At 39.3% G+C, this 15,658-nt stretch overlaps 2 protein-coding genes across 2 annotated transcripts in view; both read left to right on the forward strand.

Annotated features, from left to right (window-relative positions):
* Positions 1 to 13,022, forward strand: part of RGPD4 (RANBP2 like and GRIP domain containing 4) — a gene marked incomplete at its 5' end in the record, with an annotated part of 33,861 nt that extends 20,839 nt beyond the window's left edge. Inside the window, 9 exons of the mRNA XM_082014128.1 lie at positions 3,986 to 4,150; positions 5,552 to 5,644; positions 6,561 to 6,745; positions 7,261 to 7,489; positions 8,016 to 8,114; positions 8,275 to 8,417; positions 9,968 to 10,241; positions 10,376 to 10,710; positions 12,482 to 13,022. Coding sequence (XP_081870254.1) covers positions 3,986 to 4,150; positions 5,552 to 5,644; positions 6,561 to 6,745; positions 7,261 to 7,489; positions 8,016 to 8,114; positions 8,275 to 8,417; positions 9,968 to 10,241; positions 10,376 to 10,710; positions 12,482 to 12,787 — 1,829 coding nt within the window. The 3' untranslated portion in view covers positions 12,788 to 13,022. The remainder of the gene's footprint in view (positions 1 to 3,985; positions 4,151 to 5,551; positions 5,645 to 6,560; positions 6,746 to 7,260; positions 7,490 to 8,015; positions 8,115 to 8,274; positions 8,418 to 9,967; positions 10,242 to 10,375; positions 10,711 to 12,481) is intronic.
* A 1,636-nt stretch (positions 13,023 to 14,658) lies between these two features.
* CCDC138 (coiled-coil domain containing 138) overlaps positions 14,659 to 15,658 on the forward strand; it is a gene marked incomplete at its 5' end in the record, with an annotated part of 40,166 nt that continues 39,166 nt past the window's right edge. The window contains one exon of the mRNA XM_082011164.1: positions 14,659 to 14,733. Within this exon, the coding sequence (XP_081867290.1) occupies positions 14,659 to 14,733 (75 nt within the window). The remainder of the gene's footprint in view (positions 14,734 to 15,658) is intronic.

The raw sequence follows: 15,658 nt of genomic DNA on the forward strand, positions 1-15,658 counted from the left end.
ATTAAAGTCTCTTGTTATTTTTAGAGAATACATCTCTAGTGCTTGTGGTCTTGTACTTCAGTGAAATATGATTGAAGATCTCAAGACAGGTTACTCAGTAAAACGCTTGAATGTATTTAGCCTCTCTGGAAATGTTTAATTCAGTTTCCCGATTATCAATATGTTAACTACTGCACTTTTAAAAACAAGGAGCACACAGAAATGAGAAAGCCAACTCCTTAGCTACTGCTTATCTGTATATACTTCATGTATAATACGAAGTCAACCTTGGCTGGTCAGAAAACTTTTGCTGAGCAAGCAATTTTTTTACATTCAGAACCTGTAACCAAAACTTGTAACCTGTTACAGCTTATAGTTTGATTATATGTCATTATAAGATGTTATTAACAGTGCTTCTTGCAAGTATGCTTGCTGTAAGCATACTCAACTTACACAGTTCAACAGCATTTTAATTTTAAAAAGCAAATTTTTATTCTAGTCTGCACAAGGCAGTCTTCTAATGTTAGTGTCTTACACTGTTTAAAAATGTCAAAATGTCATTCCAAACACCATTTTCCCAAAATTGGATTTCTAGAGAAGCCATTCTTATTTAAACGCTGAACTCCTGTTCCGCATATATATGATCTAAAATCAACTGTTCTGTGTGTTTTTAAGCATCCCTATGCATGGAGCATAACAGTTCAATTTATTTTCATCATTTGTTGTCCATAATGTGAAGTGATTAAGCATTCTGTGACAATGCATACATGCAAGAACTTCCGCTACCTGAAATTGATCCTTATTTTTATATTGGGGAGGGGATGTATTTAAAACAAACAAAATATGTCTTTTTGGTATTTCAGACTGTTCTGCACTTCTACTTTTCTGATAACTAGGATACAATTATATACTTAGTGATTTATTTACAGTTGATAGTTGTCTTCAGTGAAGCTTTTTTGTGGCTTTGTTTTGAGCTCTGACTTAATAGCAAATGACTTAGAGAAGTCCTTTCTAAATTAGATTTTCAAGCCTACCCAATGCAAATAGAACCTGAGGTTTTCTCATGGGCAGTGTCTTTCGGGGAGTGGCTTCTGAGTTGTGCTAGAGCAACATTCAGAAGAAATTTAACTTCATAGTACTTTTGCATGGAAGTGCAGAACTATTTAAGTTCTTTTTTTTTTTTTTCCTCAGGACAGCTCACAAGTCTTTTATAAGTACTTTTACAAGCTTGAATCAAAATTATGTCAATTATATGTTACTGTATGAGTTACATGCATTAAGGTTTAGACTCTGGTGCTTTTTCTCTTACATGCGGAAGATATTCACTGATATATGCATGAGAATAAAAGCTCAGTATTGGGCCTAGCTAGATATTTAGGCCTACCTGGTCTTAATGTCAGTTGAAACAAAAGCAGAAATATAATACACCAGTGAAAAGTACTGTTGTGCATGGTATTGTTCTTTTATTTTTTTCCTTCCATATAGTAACAATGCTTTGTGTAGATTTTTTCCAATGAATAGAAAGTTCTATTATCACAAAACCAACAGTCTTTTAAGAACATGTTGTACATATGCATGGCTCTTGGTTTTCATGGCTGCCTGTGAAGATACATTTAAGCTGTTTGCAGCAATATTGAATAAGAAAAGTTAACTTTCTGGGGAGGGGGACAGTGAGTAGAAACTGACTGAACTAAACCAGTGAACATCTTGCTCAAGTCTTAATGTTCTGAGGGCAAATGCATGTTGTAATTTTAATCTTTGCTGTTGAACCCCTTTGTCACTTTGAGTGGACAGCTTATTCTTACTCAGCTACTTTGCACAAAGGCTACTGAAAGAGACTGCATGATAATTCTTATGGAATGCTGTCTGTCGAATGTGATGGACTTAACATTGTCTGTTGCCAGGGTCTTCTATCTAGCTTCATACTGCTCAGCTTCAAGGAAGCTCACACTTTTACCATCTACTCAACTGACTTTGGAAGACTTTTTAAGATACACTTTCATAAATTCTCTAATTCTAAGGAAAGCTCTTTTTTTGCTGTAACCTTTAATGGCTGTAAGACTAAATACTCCACACTTAAACCTCTGTGGTGAACTTGGTACAAACTTACTCAGTCCAGTTGAGATGCTTGCTTAACTAATCTGAGTAAAACACATGCTAATTTGCAGGATACCGACATATTGATAATATGGTACTAGATGTACTCCTAATTCTTAAATCAGCTAGGGTGAGTGAGTTTTGCGTAAGATTCTGAGAAAAATATATGATATCAGGCTATGGATATTTTCATAATATGAACTTAGAAATTTGCTGTTCAGGAATTTTATCCTGCATTTACTTTATGCAGGTGCAGAAGAGCTATTGAGATCTAAAAAAAGTGAGCAAAAAGGATTATGAGACTGTGTGCTGATAATAGGTTTGAGTTACACTCGTAGTATATAAATGCCTGAAATGGTTAACTTGTAAACAAAGGGAGAGTCTTTGAGGCAAGGTCTTTGAAAAAAGACTTAAATTTGAACTAGTAATTTGGATTCTGCATTTACTCTACTACTCTTCTTTATATTCCTCTTAATCTACTGGAAGATGCTAATGGGAAAACTACTTTTAAAAAGCAGAATTATTTTAGTGTGTCAGTTGTGTGTGAGGATCAAGGAGCATGTCTAAACATTACACTTCTCTTCTGCCCTTGTCTTCTCTTGCAATGATGAATATCAAATTGCATGAGTAGGAAAATTGGTGTTCCTCAGGGACTGAGTAGTAGCCTGGTCTGAGCTGAAGATTTAAGTTCCCGCTGACTGACTACATTGTGCCACAAACTTATCAAGTATTTTCTGATGAAAAGAACAGTGAGCTTTTTGAGAGCACCCTTCAAATTCTGCTGACTAGTTAACTCAAACCTAGAGAATATTAACAAATAGGTTGATTTACTAAAGCAATCAAACTGTTCTTAGAAACAGCTGATGCATGGATATTGGATGTGCTTATGGGTAATTCTTATAAACAATTAACAAATTTGTTTCTCACATCTTTACTCCCAAACTCCCCCTCTCAAAACAACAGTGAAATGCAACCCAAACAAACAAAACCCCAACCAAATAATGCATGATGCTTAAACTGGTATATCCTCCCTCTTTGCTTCCATTCTCTCATAATAAACTCAAATCTTTGTTTCCAAATCTGTCTGCTTGTTCTTAGAGCCGTATGTTTTTCTGCAGTTTGCTCTAGGCTGTGCTTTCAGCTTTAACCTTTGATTATACACTGTTTTTCAAATACAGGTGGAATGGACCACTTAATGTTGAAGGAGAGAGGAGGGAAAGCTATATAATAAAATGGATAGTGCTGTTTGTCCTTTCTGGAAAAGCTATTAGTTAAATAGGCTGAAAGCAATATTATTTTGTTCAGTAAGATGGAACTAAAAATTACTTTACTTTTCTAAAAACAAAAGTTTCAGCAACAGCTGTTATGGTAAATTGAGATTAGTTAAGAAAAAGCTCAAATGTCCCATAGGTAATCTGAAATAAGTTCTATTCCATTGCTGTTTAATATTTTCTAGAACTTAAAGCACTTTTAAGCTTGCGATAGGACATGTTGCTATAGACAGCTTCACTCTTTTCAGGCCTGAAGTCTGCCCCTCTACCTCTAACCTATATCCCTTTTCTCCATAGTTATATTTTGTTTGGCATGAGGACTTAACTAAATAATCCTTTTAACATTATAAAGATGCAGACTAGTTTCTGTTCTTATGCTTCAATTCCAAAGGCAATAGAAGAGGATGTAGTTGGCATGCATGTTAGAATTTCTTAAATTTTAACAGGGTGCTCAGTCCTAGCATCTTGTAACTTCGATTTTTGTTTCCTGGGTATCAGTAGAAAGTATGTAGGCTCCAAATGTATTTCTAACTGCCTTAGAATTAATTAAGTTCTACAATAACGGCAATGTGGGGTTAATGTTATTCCCTGTTCTGAAATTACTCAGTTTTAATGGTTTGTTCAATTTCTGTAAAAAGCTGAGAAGACAACGTCAGAAGACGATCTTCCATCCAACGAGGTTGTAATAGTTTACGAGTTAACACCTACTTCTGAACAGAGAGCTCTTGCTGGCTTTCTCAAGCTACCTTCAACGTTCTTCTGTTACAAGAATAAGCCTGGATATGTGAGTGACGAGGACGATGGTAAGGAGTGCCAAAGTTGATCTTTGTGTTGCCTTTCTGTGGGGAAAGGGTGTAATATACCACACTGGTGTGGCCCCACCTTGAGCACTGTGTAGTTTTGTGGGCCTCAATATGAGGAGGACATTAAAGTGTTAGAGTGTGTCCAGAGGAGGATGACAAAGCTCGTGAAAGGCCTTGAGGGCAAGACTTTTCCTCATGGAAAAGCTAGGTCATGTGGTTTGTTGAGCTTGGAGAAGCCTGAGGGGTGACCTTATCAGTCTATACCTTCCTCAGGGGGGTCAGTGGAGGAGGAGGTGGTACTGATCTCTGGTGACCAGTGATAGGACACAAGGAAATGGAATGAAGCTGTCAGAGGAAGTTCAGATCGGACATTTAGGAGAAGATTCTTCACAGGGAGGGTGGTCAGTCACTGGAACAGGCTCTCCAGAGCAGTGGTCAAGGCACCAGGCCTGTCAGAGTTCGTGGAGTGTCTGGACGATGCTCTCAGTCATATGGTTTAGTTTTAGGTAGTCCTGCAAGTAGTAGGGAGTTGGACTTGATCCTTATGGGTCCCTTCCAACTTTAAATATTCTGTGACTCTGTAAGTACTATCAGAGCCATTAGACACTCAAATATTTTTTGTTTGGACTGATGGGAAATAATACTGTCGTCTTCCTTATGGCCAAAGATGTATACTCAGGTCTTCAAGACAGAATAGTACAATGAAGCCCCAGGAATGACTAAAGGGAATTTATATTGGTGCCTTACGGGTGTTTACACTCGTACTACCAATGCAGTTGGTTAGGTAAGACTAAATAATTCGATGCTTGAGCAACAGGCTTACTTCTGTAACGATTTTGAGACAAATACAAGGCTGTCTTTATCAAAAAGGAACATGCTTAAGGTTCCCTAAATGCGAGACTAATGGCTTATTGTTCTTCTAAAGCAAATTCCTAACACTCAAACTAGAAACATATCAGATCTTACTGCATGCAACTAAAGTACTCCTAATTTATTCAGCAGCAAATATGTTAAATGGAAGTTCTGAAGCATTGTGTTCAACAGAAAATGGGATCAGACAAGACCGCTGCCACAAATATCTGAGCTTATTAGTTTTTATATGAAAGACCTTCAGTCTATCTTCTCTATTCTGTTTAGTGATATCACTCAGTAAGAAACATGTTTTCTGAAAGCAAAACTTGTGCCGCACATCTGTAACGATCTATGCTGGCAAAAGTGTCAATAGCACACTGAAGCACGTATATGCAAAATAGGAAGTGAAATCTTACTTGGTGACCTGTGGAGCCCTTAAAACATAAGCAAATTGGGCATGCTTGCTAGGCTTGTGAGTCAGAAGGGCTTAGCAGACTCCTCTGTACTTAGAGGATGCCTGAGAACTTACGCTTGTTTCCTGTATTTAAGATGAAGACTATGAAACAGCTGTTAAGAATCTTAATGGAATACTGTATCCCAGTGATTCAGAAGGGAAAAAGAAACTGCAAGATCCCGTAAAAGGTATGTCTTAAAACACAATACTTGAAATTTCTTATGTAATGAAACATAAGCTCTAAATCTGAAGGACCCTTGGGCACTGAGGTTAACTTCGTTTCCTGAGATAGTTTTTAGAAGCACTGATGCTGGGAGCAGAAAAGCTGCATCTCAAAATACAGCTTTAAGCCCAGTATGTTGAACTGTTAGTTAACAGTAAAGTGGTACCTGAATGAAATGTGTATTTCAGGTGGCCTCTAAACAAGAACATCAATGTGTCATCCTACCGTGAGCCCTTTCTTCTGAATATGAAGAATTCAGCTTGGCATGACACTGTATAAGACAAAAATTGTCTACATCTGTGAATACTTGCCACTTCTGCAGATAGGCAATTTTTAAATTCAGCTTATGAGTTGACTCTTTTTTAGTTGAACAATATTATTTGGTCTTTATACTAAAAATACAGGTATAGAAGATTGAATTTGCTGCTTATGTTTATGTCTACTGTGGCTGTGCCTCAGACTTGAGTGTTGCATAACTGAAGATCAGTGTAGATGGTTCTAGAAGTGAAGTTTGTGGGTTTTTGAGGATATATGCTGGAAAGAGTGGTGTATATTGAGCCATCTGAAATATGAGCAAATGTTGAAGAAAGCAGCTGCAAGATTGAACTCATCATTGCATGGAAATTCCCTGATAGCAATAGAAAGCCAAGTATGATGAATTTCCAATTCTAGTCACGCTGAGTGGAGATAAGTTAGTCCTCACTTCCACTGTTTAAATAGTAGTCCTATTCGTTTAAATAGTAGTCCTATTTGAAAAACTCTTGAAGTCTTACTTCAAGTTTCTCTGGCTACCATGAGGTTATAAAATAAAAAGTGCCAAAAATTACTTCAGTATTTAGTTGCCTTCATAGCTATTTTGCACCAATTTTTATTCTTTGCAGTAGGCATCACAGGGAAAAGTGAATTCGACAATGAAAGAGAATGTGTTACTGCTTGGGAAAAGAAACCAACTCCTGAGGAGAAGGCTAAAGCAGAAACTCTGCAGGTTCCTTCTACATCCGTCTGTGGTGTCAGCAGTGATATTGAGAATGACTTTCAGACAGAAGTTAAAATTCAAGAAATGAAAGTAAGAAATAAATCTTTACTAAACTTTGTCATTAAACTTGTACAGTTACTTCATATTTGTGTAAAACTACATAGTTTTCACCTTGTGAGAACTGAAACATCCAGTGGGAAAAACCTATTCAACCCTTTTGTGGCTGTGCCACAAGTCTGCCAACAGTGAAATGGAAGCTTAGATCTTAAGTTCCTTGAGAAGAGAAAGGAGGTACAGCTGTTCTCAAAGTGTGAACTGCTTTGGGTAGTAAAATCACTCCTAATGTATATATAAGGACTTACTAATTTCAGAAAGCAATAGTATTTTTTGGAAGTATACTACTTCAAAGGTAGTTCAGTCTCTTGTCTAGTTAATGTCTTATGTGTGTTAAGTGTAATGAAAACCTTCAGAAAGCCTACAACAACAATTTTTCTTGGTGTTCTTTTTTTCTAAAATTACTATTCTTAGTCTTCTGAGGAGGTTGTTTGAATACTGGGCTCGCCTAACTTATTTGCTTATTACATAACTTTTTCTATTAATCTCAGGAGAATGAGGTTACAAGCTCAACTGACTTAGTCTGTACCAGTAAGGAAGAAGTACCTACTCCATCAGCTGGTGAGGTGACAGTATTTGTCCAGTCAGCTACCAACAATGAAGAACCAGATTCCACCACAGAAACTGTGCACGTATCACAGACTTTACCAGGAGCTGATGACAAACCTGTAGACTTGTCAACTAAAAAAAGTGATTCAGACTGTTCAGAGTCAATACAAGGTAAGGTCAGGGGTATGTTCTGATTTTTTTTGTAGGAACGTAAGTATGCTTTTCTGTAGATAAACTAACCTAATGTAGTTGCTGCCTTGGAGAGAAGTGGTACCAATACCGAATTAGAAGCATGAATACCAATCTAGTAAAAACATGACTGGGGGTTAAAAAAATTATCTACATCAAGTTCAAATGGCATTACTACAGAGCAATGCTAGTGTCTGTTGTATAATTTATATATAATGTACTTTCTTCCATTAGTTTACTGTTAAATACTGCATGAATACTTACTAGAGCTCTGTGGATCTTGCACAGGCGTAACATGCTGAAACTGTCTCACACAGTCTTGAGACCTTTTTTAAATCCATAATAAATTACTGTCTTTATGACAAGTGTCATGCAAACTTTAAATTCGTTGGAAGCTAAAAATACTGTAGAGACTTCTCCAGTTTATTCTTGTGACTACATAACATTAAAAGGATTTTCTTTAAGAAAGGCAGAGAAAAACCTTTGACTTTCCCCTCTTATTTTATAGAAAACAGAATCATCTCATTTGGTTTTGGCAATACTGCAGGCTTGTCATTTGCAGATCTGGCTTCCAAAAACTCTGGAGACTTTGCTTTTGGCTCAAAAGGTGAGTTAAACTAGTCTCCGAGACAGTCATTCAGCTGGACTTATGCTTCATACAATATACCAAATTTCTACTGATTGATCCGTTAACAACAGTGTTTTGCAAGTTTTTGTCAGGAAGAAAAAGATACACAGGGTTTAAAATGTAACTTTCTTAATTGTAGATAAAAACTTCAAATGGGCGAATACAGGAGCAGCTGTGTTTGGAGAGACAGCCCGTAAAGCAGATGAAGAAGAAGGTGGTAGTGATGATGAGGTGGTACATAGTGATGATATCCACTTTGAGCCAATTGTGTCCTTACCAGAGGTAAGGGGATTTCTGGAATAGAAAACACCATTAAGATAAGCATGTCTGCTAACACAGCAAGTTTTAAAAATACTAACTTCTGCTCTCTGTGTTGTGTGCTTTGTTCTGTATTTCTTGCACTGCCTATGTAGAAACACCTGCTGTTTTAAATCCTAGTACAGCTTAGCACTGGGGAATTGTTTGGTGCATCAGTTATAATGAAATGAACTTTGAAGATTTTACCTTGACTGAGTGTTGCAAATTTGTATACATAACTTGTAAAAGCTAAAACTGATTTTTCATAGCACAGTTGAAAACCAAGGCAAAGAACTGAGTAACTGTTGGTCCTAATACAACTCAGCTGTGGCTTTGTTTCCATGACTTGTAGATTCAGTTCTACGAAAGCCATGCCAACTTAATATTTTTAGTCTAAGCTAGGCAAGAGATTTCTAGAATCACTAGGCAATAAAGATGTAGTACAATTAACCTTACCTGAAGGCTAAGGGAACTAACTTTGTTAGTTTGAAAATAAATTGTTTTTCAAGAAGTAGGAGAACCTTCAACTTTGAAGGCAGCCTTATAACTTACTGAGTGAGGCTTCATGCAGTTTTTCATGTCCTGATTTGGTATTTAGCCTTAGTGTACCTCATAACCATTTCAAACTTTTCTGATGTTATAGTCATATCATCTGGCTTTCCTATAAATAATGTAATTTAATTATAGATTACTATTATTAAGCAAATAGAACATGAATAAACGGTATGCAGTGTCTTTTGAACAGAAAATCTGATGTAGTTTATAACATGTCTTCAGCCACCTTCTTGAAAATTTTGCATGCCTTTGCTCACCTGTGTGTTATGACTTCTATGGTTATTTTTCTTTCCTTATTTGCTGCTTCATTTCTTCAGTCTCATTTCTCCCTCCAGAAATAGTTGTTTGTCATGTATTTCTCCAGTTCTTTCAAGTGTTACGTATCTTTGGAAGATGTGTTAATTAAAGGAGGTTAGAGGCCAGTAATATGCATACATAAAGCAAACAGGAGATATGGCTATCAGGCCTCAGTTTGTTATATTCTGTGTTTATTCTCTTCAAATGCAAATATTAAGTTCTTTATCAGTGTTCAAAAGGTAACACCTGGAACGGTAATGGTACTATATGTTCTTAGTGTGCACATTATTGAGCAAACCTAAAACTTTCGTGGGAAATGTGCCAGAACAGTTGATAGTGGGTTTTTTAAAAGAAAAAAACAAACCAAAACCTGCCAAAAACCCCACCCCTAAAGCAAAAACCAACAAGCACCCATCAAAAACCATATGCAGCATGGCAAAGTAGTACTGCAATGCTGTAATTCATCTTAAAGAGTGGAATTTGTTGGGCTCTTAAATTCTGAAGAGGCTAGAGGTTTTACTCATTTTGGTGTATGATGACTATGGAGTTGGAGAAAGGAGCATGTTGAATAATTTTCCATTGTAATATGTCAGAATCATAATAAGTGTATATAAGGCTATTAATATTGTTGGAGACAGCAGCTCTCTGGGAAATCACAGGTACTTGACTGTGCTGTTTTTTAGGTGGAGGTAAAATCTGGAGAAGAAGATGAAGAAATCATCTTTAAAGAGAGGGCAAAACTTTACAGGTGGGACAGAGATGCTACTCAGTGGAAGGAGCGTGGTGTTGGAGAGATAAAGATCCTCTTCCATACACAGAAGAAATATTATAGAGTCCTCATGAGAAGGGACCAAGTTCTGAAAGTCTGTGCAAACCATGTCATCACCAAAGAAATGAACTTAGTGCCCTCTGATACATCAAACAATGCTTTAATATGGACAGCTACAGATTATGCAGGTGAGTGTTTTTTCACGTGGCTTTTGGTTTGTTTTTTTAGGTGGTTTTCTTTTTCCCTGGAGATTATATAAGACGAAAGCTATTTGTTTCTGACTATACTGAGTAAAGAATCCTGTTCTCCAATTTCTTTTTAGATGGTGAAGTAAAAGTAGAACAACTTGCAGTCAGATTTAAAAGCCAAGAAATGGCTAATTCTTTCAAGAGGAGGTTTGAAGAATGCCAGCTAAGCTTGTCAGAACTACAGAAGGGACACTTGTCTCTGGCAGCAGGACTGTCAAAGGACACCAACCCTGTTGTGTATTTTGAAGTTTCTGCTGATGATGAACCTTTAGGACACATAACCATGGAGCTGTTCTCAAATATTGTCCCTCGAACAGCTGAAAATTTCAGGGCCCTGTGCACAGGAGAGAAAGGATTTGGATTCAAGAACTCCAGTTTTCACAGAATAGTCACTGACTTCGTGTGTCAGGTAAGCATAATGGGAAGACCTCTCATTGAGAGGACAAGACACATCTTGCCTAGAAATGGCACCTCAAAAAGCCACTTACACAGGATAGCATGTCCTTGTTGGCAGCATGAATCCAGTGTGCAAGATGCTCTCATCTGCCCTCTCCCTACAAGGAGATGAGAAATGGTGCAAGAAGCACATGCTGCCCTAAGCTAAATGCTTTGTAGCATGTCTGCCAGCTGCCTGACACTTCAGTGTTCCCTAGTGCTGAGATGTTAGTGTGGATGGAAAAAGGAAGATAGAGATCTCCTATTACAATGGAAAAGGGGCCTGTTGCAGAACAGGAACACGAAGGAAAGTAGGGTTCCCAAAACTACTATTCAGCCTTTTCTCTCTACGGAGAAGAACTTCTGTATGCTCACCTGCCAAGAACACTTAGTTTCTAGGCTTCCCTTACATTTTGAAGTACAGTTTGTATTTCAGACAACATGCACTTATAACCTGATACTCCAAATACTTTAGATGCTCCAGTTTCCATTTTAAAAAAAACTTCTAAATCTCATTATCATGGAGTGGCCTGTTCCTGAAAATGCTCACATTTTTCACTAAGTCTCATCTACAGTGCATCTGCAGATGTAGACATGTAGACAGTGTTGCTTTTAAGTCTCTGAGTGCATTTGGTAGCACTAGCAAGTTCTTGATAAATGCTGAAGGTTTAGGAGATTGATTATACCTCAGATAGACCTTTCCTAAAATTCTCATCAGTAATTCAATGACTTTTAGTGACTTGTAACAGACAGAATGAGCCAACTTCTTTACACACTAAGCTAATGCTCCTGCATGTCACTACATTCCTGAAGGCGAGGCATGACCTTCTACAAACTCAGAAGTAGACGTTAATATATGAATGGCTCGTCACCAGAATAAAAAATTGTCTATAGTCTCTTGATTAGGTATCACCCATGTCTGAAGTATGCCCTGTATGGCTCTTTTGCTAAAACTTTGTGCCTTTCTTGTAAGGAAACCAGCATTGCTCATTTAGGGTTTAAGCTTGTTTCAGGGTATTCTACTTCCTGTAAGGAGGTTATAGGAGTTAACCGCAGCATGCGTACCCTGACAAAAAGTCAGCTTTTATCACATGAAATTAGTATATTCTAAGTTTGTTCTGCTTTGCCTAAACTTTCTCCAGATGCAGTGAGAATTCTCTCCAATGAGAATTAAGGCTTTCCTTCAAAGATATGATAACCTATACTGTCACCTTTATTTGTATAGCCAAATAATGAGGAGCCAGAAGCTTGCTGCCTTGCAGAAAGACAAAAAACACTGCTCACTAGCAGTAGCTGCTTTTCTGAACAAGCAGTTATGTGACAAAAGCTGCTGCCTGCACAGAAGCAAGAAACTGCTGGTCATTGGTACCTTAACCTTTTTCAGGTGATCAGTTCTGTGCCTGCAGGGACTAAGCAAGGACAGGCCTCAGTGAGATAATGCAGGTTCCAGCTGTCAGGGCCAAGTGATGCAGGAAGCAGGCAGTGGGAAAGACAGACCTAGAGGAGTGATCATCATGTAGAGTAGAAAGAAAATGCTGTGTTCAGAATAAACAAGGGACAAGCTTTCCGCTACTGCTTCCTTTACCATGAACAAAGCTGGTGAAGCTGGGATGCCTTATATCTAAGTAAATATGGTACTTGTGAAAAACAAGAATGAGTTCATCCAAAGCAAAGTCTTTACTGTTGAAAGGGAATGTAATTGTGCTGTTGGTTTATGTTAATGCTGTGCCTTTTTTTTTTTTTAGGGAGGTGATATAACTAACCATGATGGAACAGGTGGACGGTCAATTTATGGAACAGCATTTGAAGATGAGAACTTTGAAGTGAAACACACTGGTCCTGGACTGTTGTCAATGGCAAATAAGGGCAGGGATACGAATAATTCTCAGTTCTTCATAACACTTAAAAAAGCAGAACACTTGGACTTCAAGCATGTGGTATTTGGGTTTGTGAAAGATGGAATGGATGTTGTAAAAAAGATTGAATCCTTTGGTTCTCCTAAAGGGCTAGTAAATGGAAGAATTGTCATTACAGACTGTGGGCAAATATAGAATTATTGCTTTGAGTATACAGATGTTCTAGCAGTATAAATCAGTATTTAGATGTTATTGACTAATTATTTCAACTTAAAATGGACACTTCTGATGTATAAATGTAAAATTACAGCTTATAGTTGGGTTTTTTATGTGTTCTAATTGATTTTTTGCATGTTAAATAAAAAGTTCAGACACTGGCATATTTCAGGTGTATTTGTGTTATCCTGACATATTTGTATTAAATGTCAAATTTTAAAAATTAAATCTTAGTCTTGTTAAAATAAATCTCTTGTCTTCACTCTGGTTTGTTTAAAAAAAAAAAACAACTTGCATAATTTGTCTTACTGTTCATAAATCTGTTTTGAATATGCAAATTGTAGGTGCTTAATTGCTGGTGAGTACACTGAAGGCCTTTGAAACTTAGTATTTTGATGTGCAGAAAGACAGCTGAGGGAGCAAGCAGGTAGCTGCTGGTTTGTGCTGCCTGAATCTCTAAATAACACTTCACTATGTGCAAGCTAGAGAATAGTTCTTAAATGTTGCGGGTTTTTTTGTTAGAGAAGCGTACCAAATAATTTTTTTTGTACTACATAGAACATTGCTAAATGAATGGAATGTTACCTGAAATGCCTTAGTATAACCCACAGCTACTGCTGTCTTCTCAGTATGTTTACTAGCTCCACTTGCTGCGGCAATTTCTCTGACCTCACTGCCCAACTGAGTAACTGTAGCTTACCTAGGCCAGGGTCATTTTATTCACTCAATGAATATGCATGAATAAATATGGGGTTTTTTTAAACTTCTACAGCTCAGTGCTGGTGTTATCAAGGTTTTTTTTCCCAAAGTACCCAATTTGACATTATGAGTCATTAAGTATTCAACTGACGTATTCCACCGTAAGCTATTCTTCATATTTTTTTTTTTAAAGGAGGGCAAGAGTACTTCTTCCCCAAAGCTCCTGAGGGAAGGCCTCCTTCAGAAGTGTTAGACTGTAAAGAGAACTGCTAAGCTTTTGATTGGGTGTGTGTTGTGGTTTAACTCCAGCCAGCAACTAAGCCCCAGGCAGCTGCTTGCTCAGTCCCCCACAGTCAAACAGGGGAGAGAATCAGAAGACTAAAAGTGAGAAAACTCCTGGTTTGAGATAAGGACAGTTTAACAGGCAAAGCAAAAGCCACGCACACAAGCAAAGCAAAACAAGGACTTCATTCACCACTCCCCATGGACAGGCAGATGTTCAGCCATCTCCAGGCAAGCAGGGCTCCATCACATGTAATGGTTTCTTGGGAGGACAGATGCAATACTCCAAACATCCATCCACCCCTTCCTTCTCCATCCCAGCTTTATATGCTGAGCATGATGTCATATGGTATGGAATATCCCTTTGGTCAGCCTGGGTCAGCTGTCCTGGCTCTGTCCCCTCCCAGCTCCCCGTGCACCCCCAGCCTGCTCGCTGACAGGCTAGCATGAAAAACTAGAAAACTGACTCTATCCTGGCTGAAACCAGGACAGTGTGTATTAATATACACTTAATCACTTGTGTTTCTCTACCAGTTACTGTTTCATTTTACATCTTTGCAGTTCATCAGAGGACGCTGGCGCTGTGAAGCTGGGGCCTAGGCCCCCGCCGCGGGGAGGGAAGCGGTCGTTGCCGTGGTTTGCCTGTCCGTCGAGGCCGAGGGCGACGGCAAGCACCGGCGGCGGCACGCCCGCCTCCGCCGGCTGCCGCCCCGCTTCCCGCCGGCACCGGGACACCCGGCGCGCCTGCGCCTCGGCCGGCCCTTACCGGGCGCTTGGGAGCTCGTGCGCATGCGCGCCGCCCCGCGCCTGCGCCCTCCCCTTGGGAGTGGTGGCGGTTTCTTCGAGCGTGAGCGGCGGGGTGGGGCGTGATGGCGGGCCCTGGCCTAGGCCTTAGCCGTTCCCCCCAGCGTTTGCAGCGGCGCTGCCGGCGGGGACCGGCGGGGGTGAGGCGGGAGGACTGGGGGGTGCGCGCCAGGGGAGGGAGGTGGGCAGAGTGGGCGAGGGGGGAGGAAGGAGAAGGAAAAAGAGCTATTCCTCCTCGCCCCGTCCCTGCGGTGCTTGGGGGGAGGGGGTGTCTGTGTCCCCTTCCTTGGGGTTCTTTGTAAGCACTGTGGTATTACGTACGCGTACAGTGCGAGAGCCAAAATATGGGACTTAAACAGGCTTTAGGAGCTTACGAGTAAAGTGTGTTCTTTCTAATCCTACCCCTGTCCCTCTCTCTGCCCTCACCGCGTTTCAGTGGAAGCGCTTAAGGGTCACCCTCGTCTGAACGTGAAATTTCCCTGGGAATTGCCCTTCCAAACTCTATGCGTTCTCAAAGCACAGTCTGAGCAGCTTGGCACTTAGTTTTTGCTTAAAACCTTCTGGTGCTTGCCGGTTGGGCAAGATAGTGTGTGAATCCCCTTAGAAGTAGTATACTAGGCATGTATGAAATACATATAATAGGATAACATATTTCTTACATATCTTCTTTTGCTACAGCAATTGCTAGCCTTATTTAGAACGTGTTAGGAGTGTTTGTGGTTTTTTGTAAAGCCTAGTGATTAGCTCTGTTTTCAGGGAGCAGGAAATTGTTCCCTATCTAGTCAACCAGAGGAGAATCAAACCCATCGTTCCTAAGAGACTGTTACAATGACCAGACAGTAAAACGTGGTGGGTATCGTTCTTTTGTTGAGGTAAAACCGTGCTGTTTTACACCAGAGAGCGCCAGGCTCTTTCCACCAATATGAATGAAGGAACTGGATTGTGATTCTTCTGTTTCCATTACTTGTGCTAATGTAACCATTTGTGGGTCTGCACAGTGGATTAGGAAACTGATCTGCCTAAGAATCCATCAGCAGAGACCCACACACACATGCTGGTGTTTCA

This window comes from Phaethon aethereus (assembly GCF_964289735.1).
Source record: "Phaethon aethereus genome assembly, chromosome: 1".
Taxonomy (NCBI): Eukaryota; Metazoa; Chordata; class Aves; order Phaethontiformes; family Phaethontidae; genus Phaethon; species Phaethon aethereus.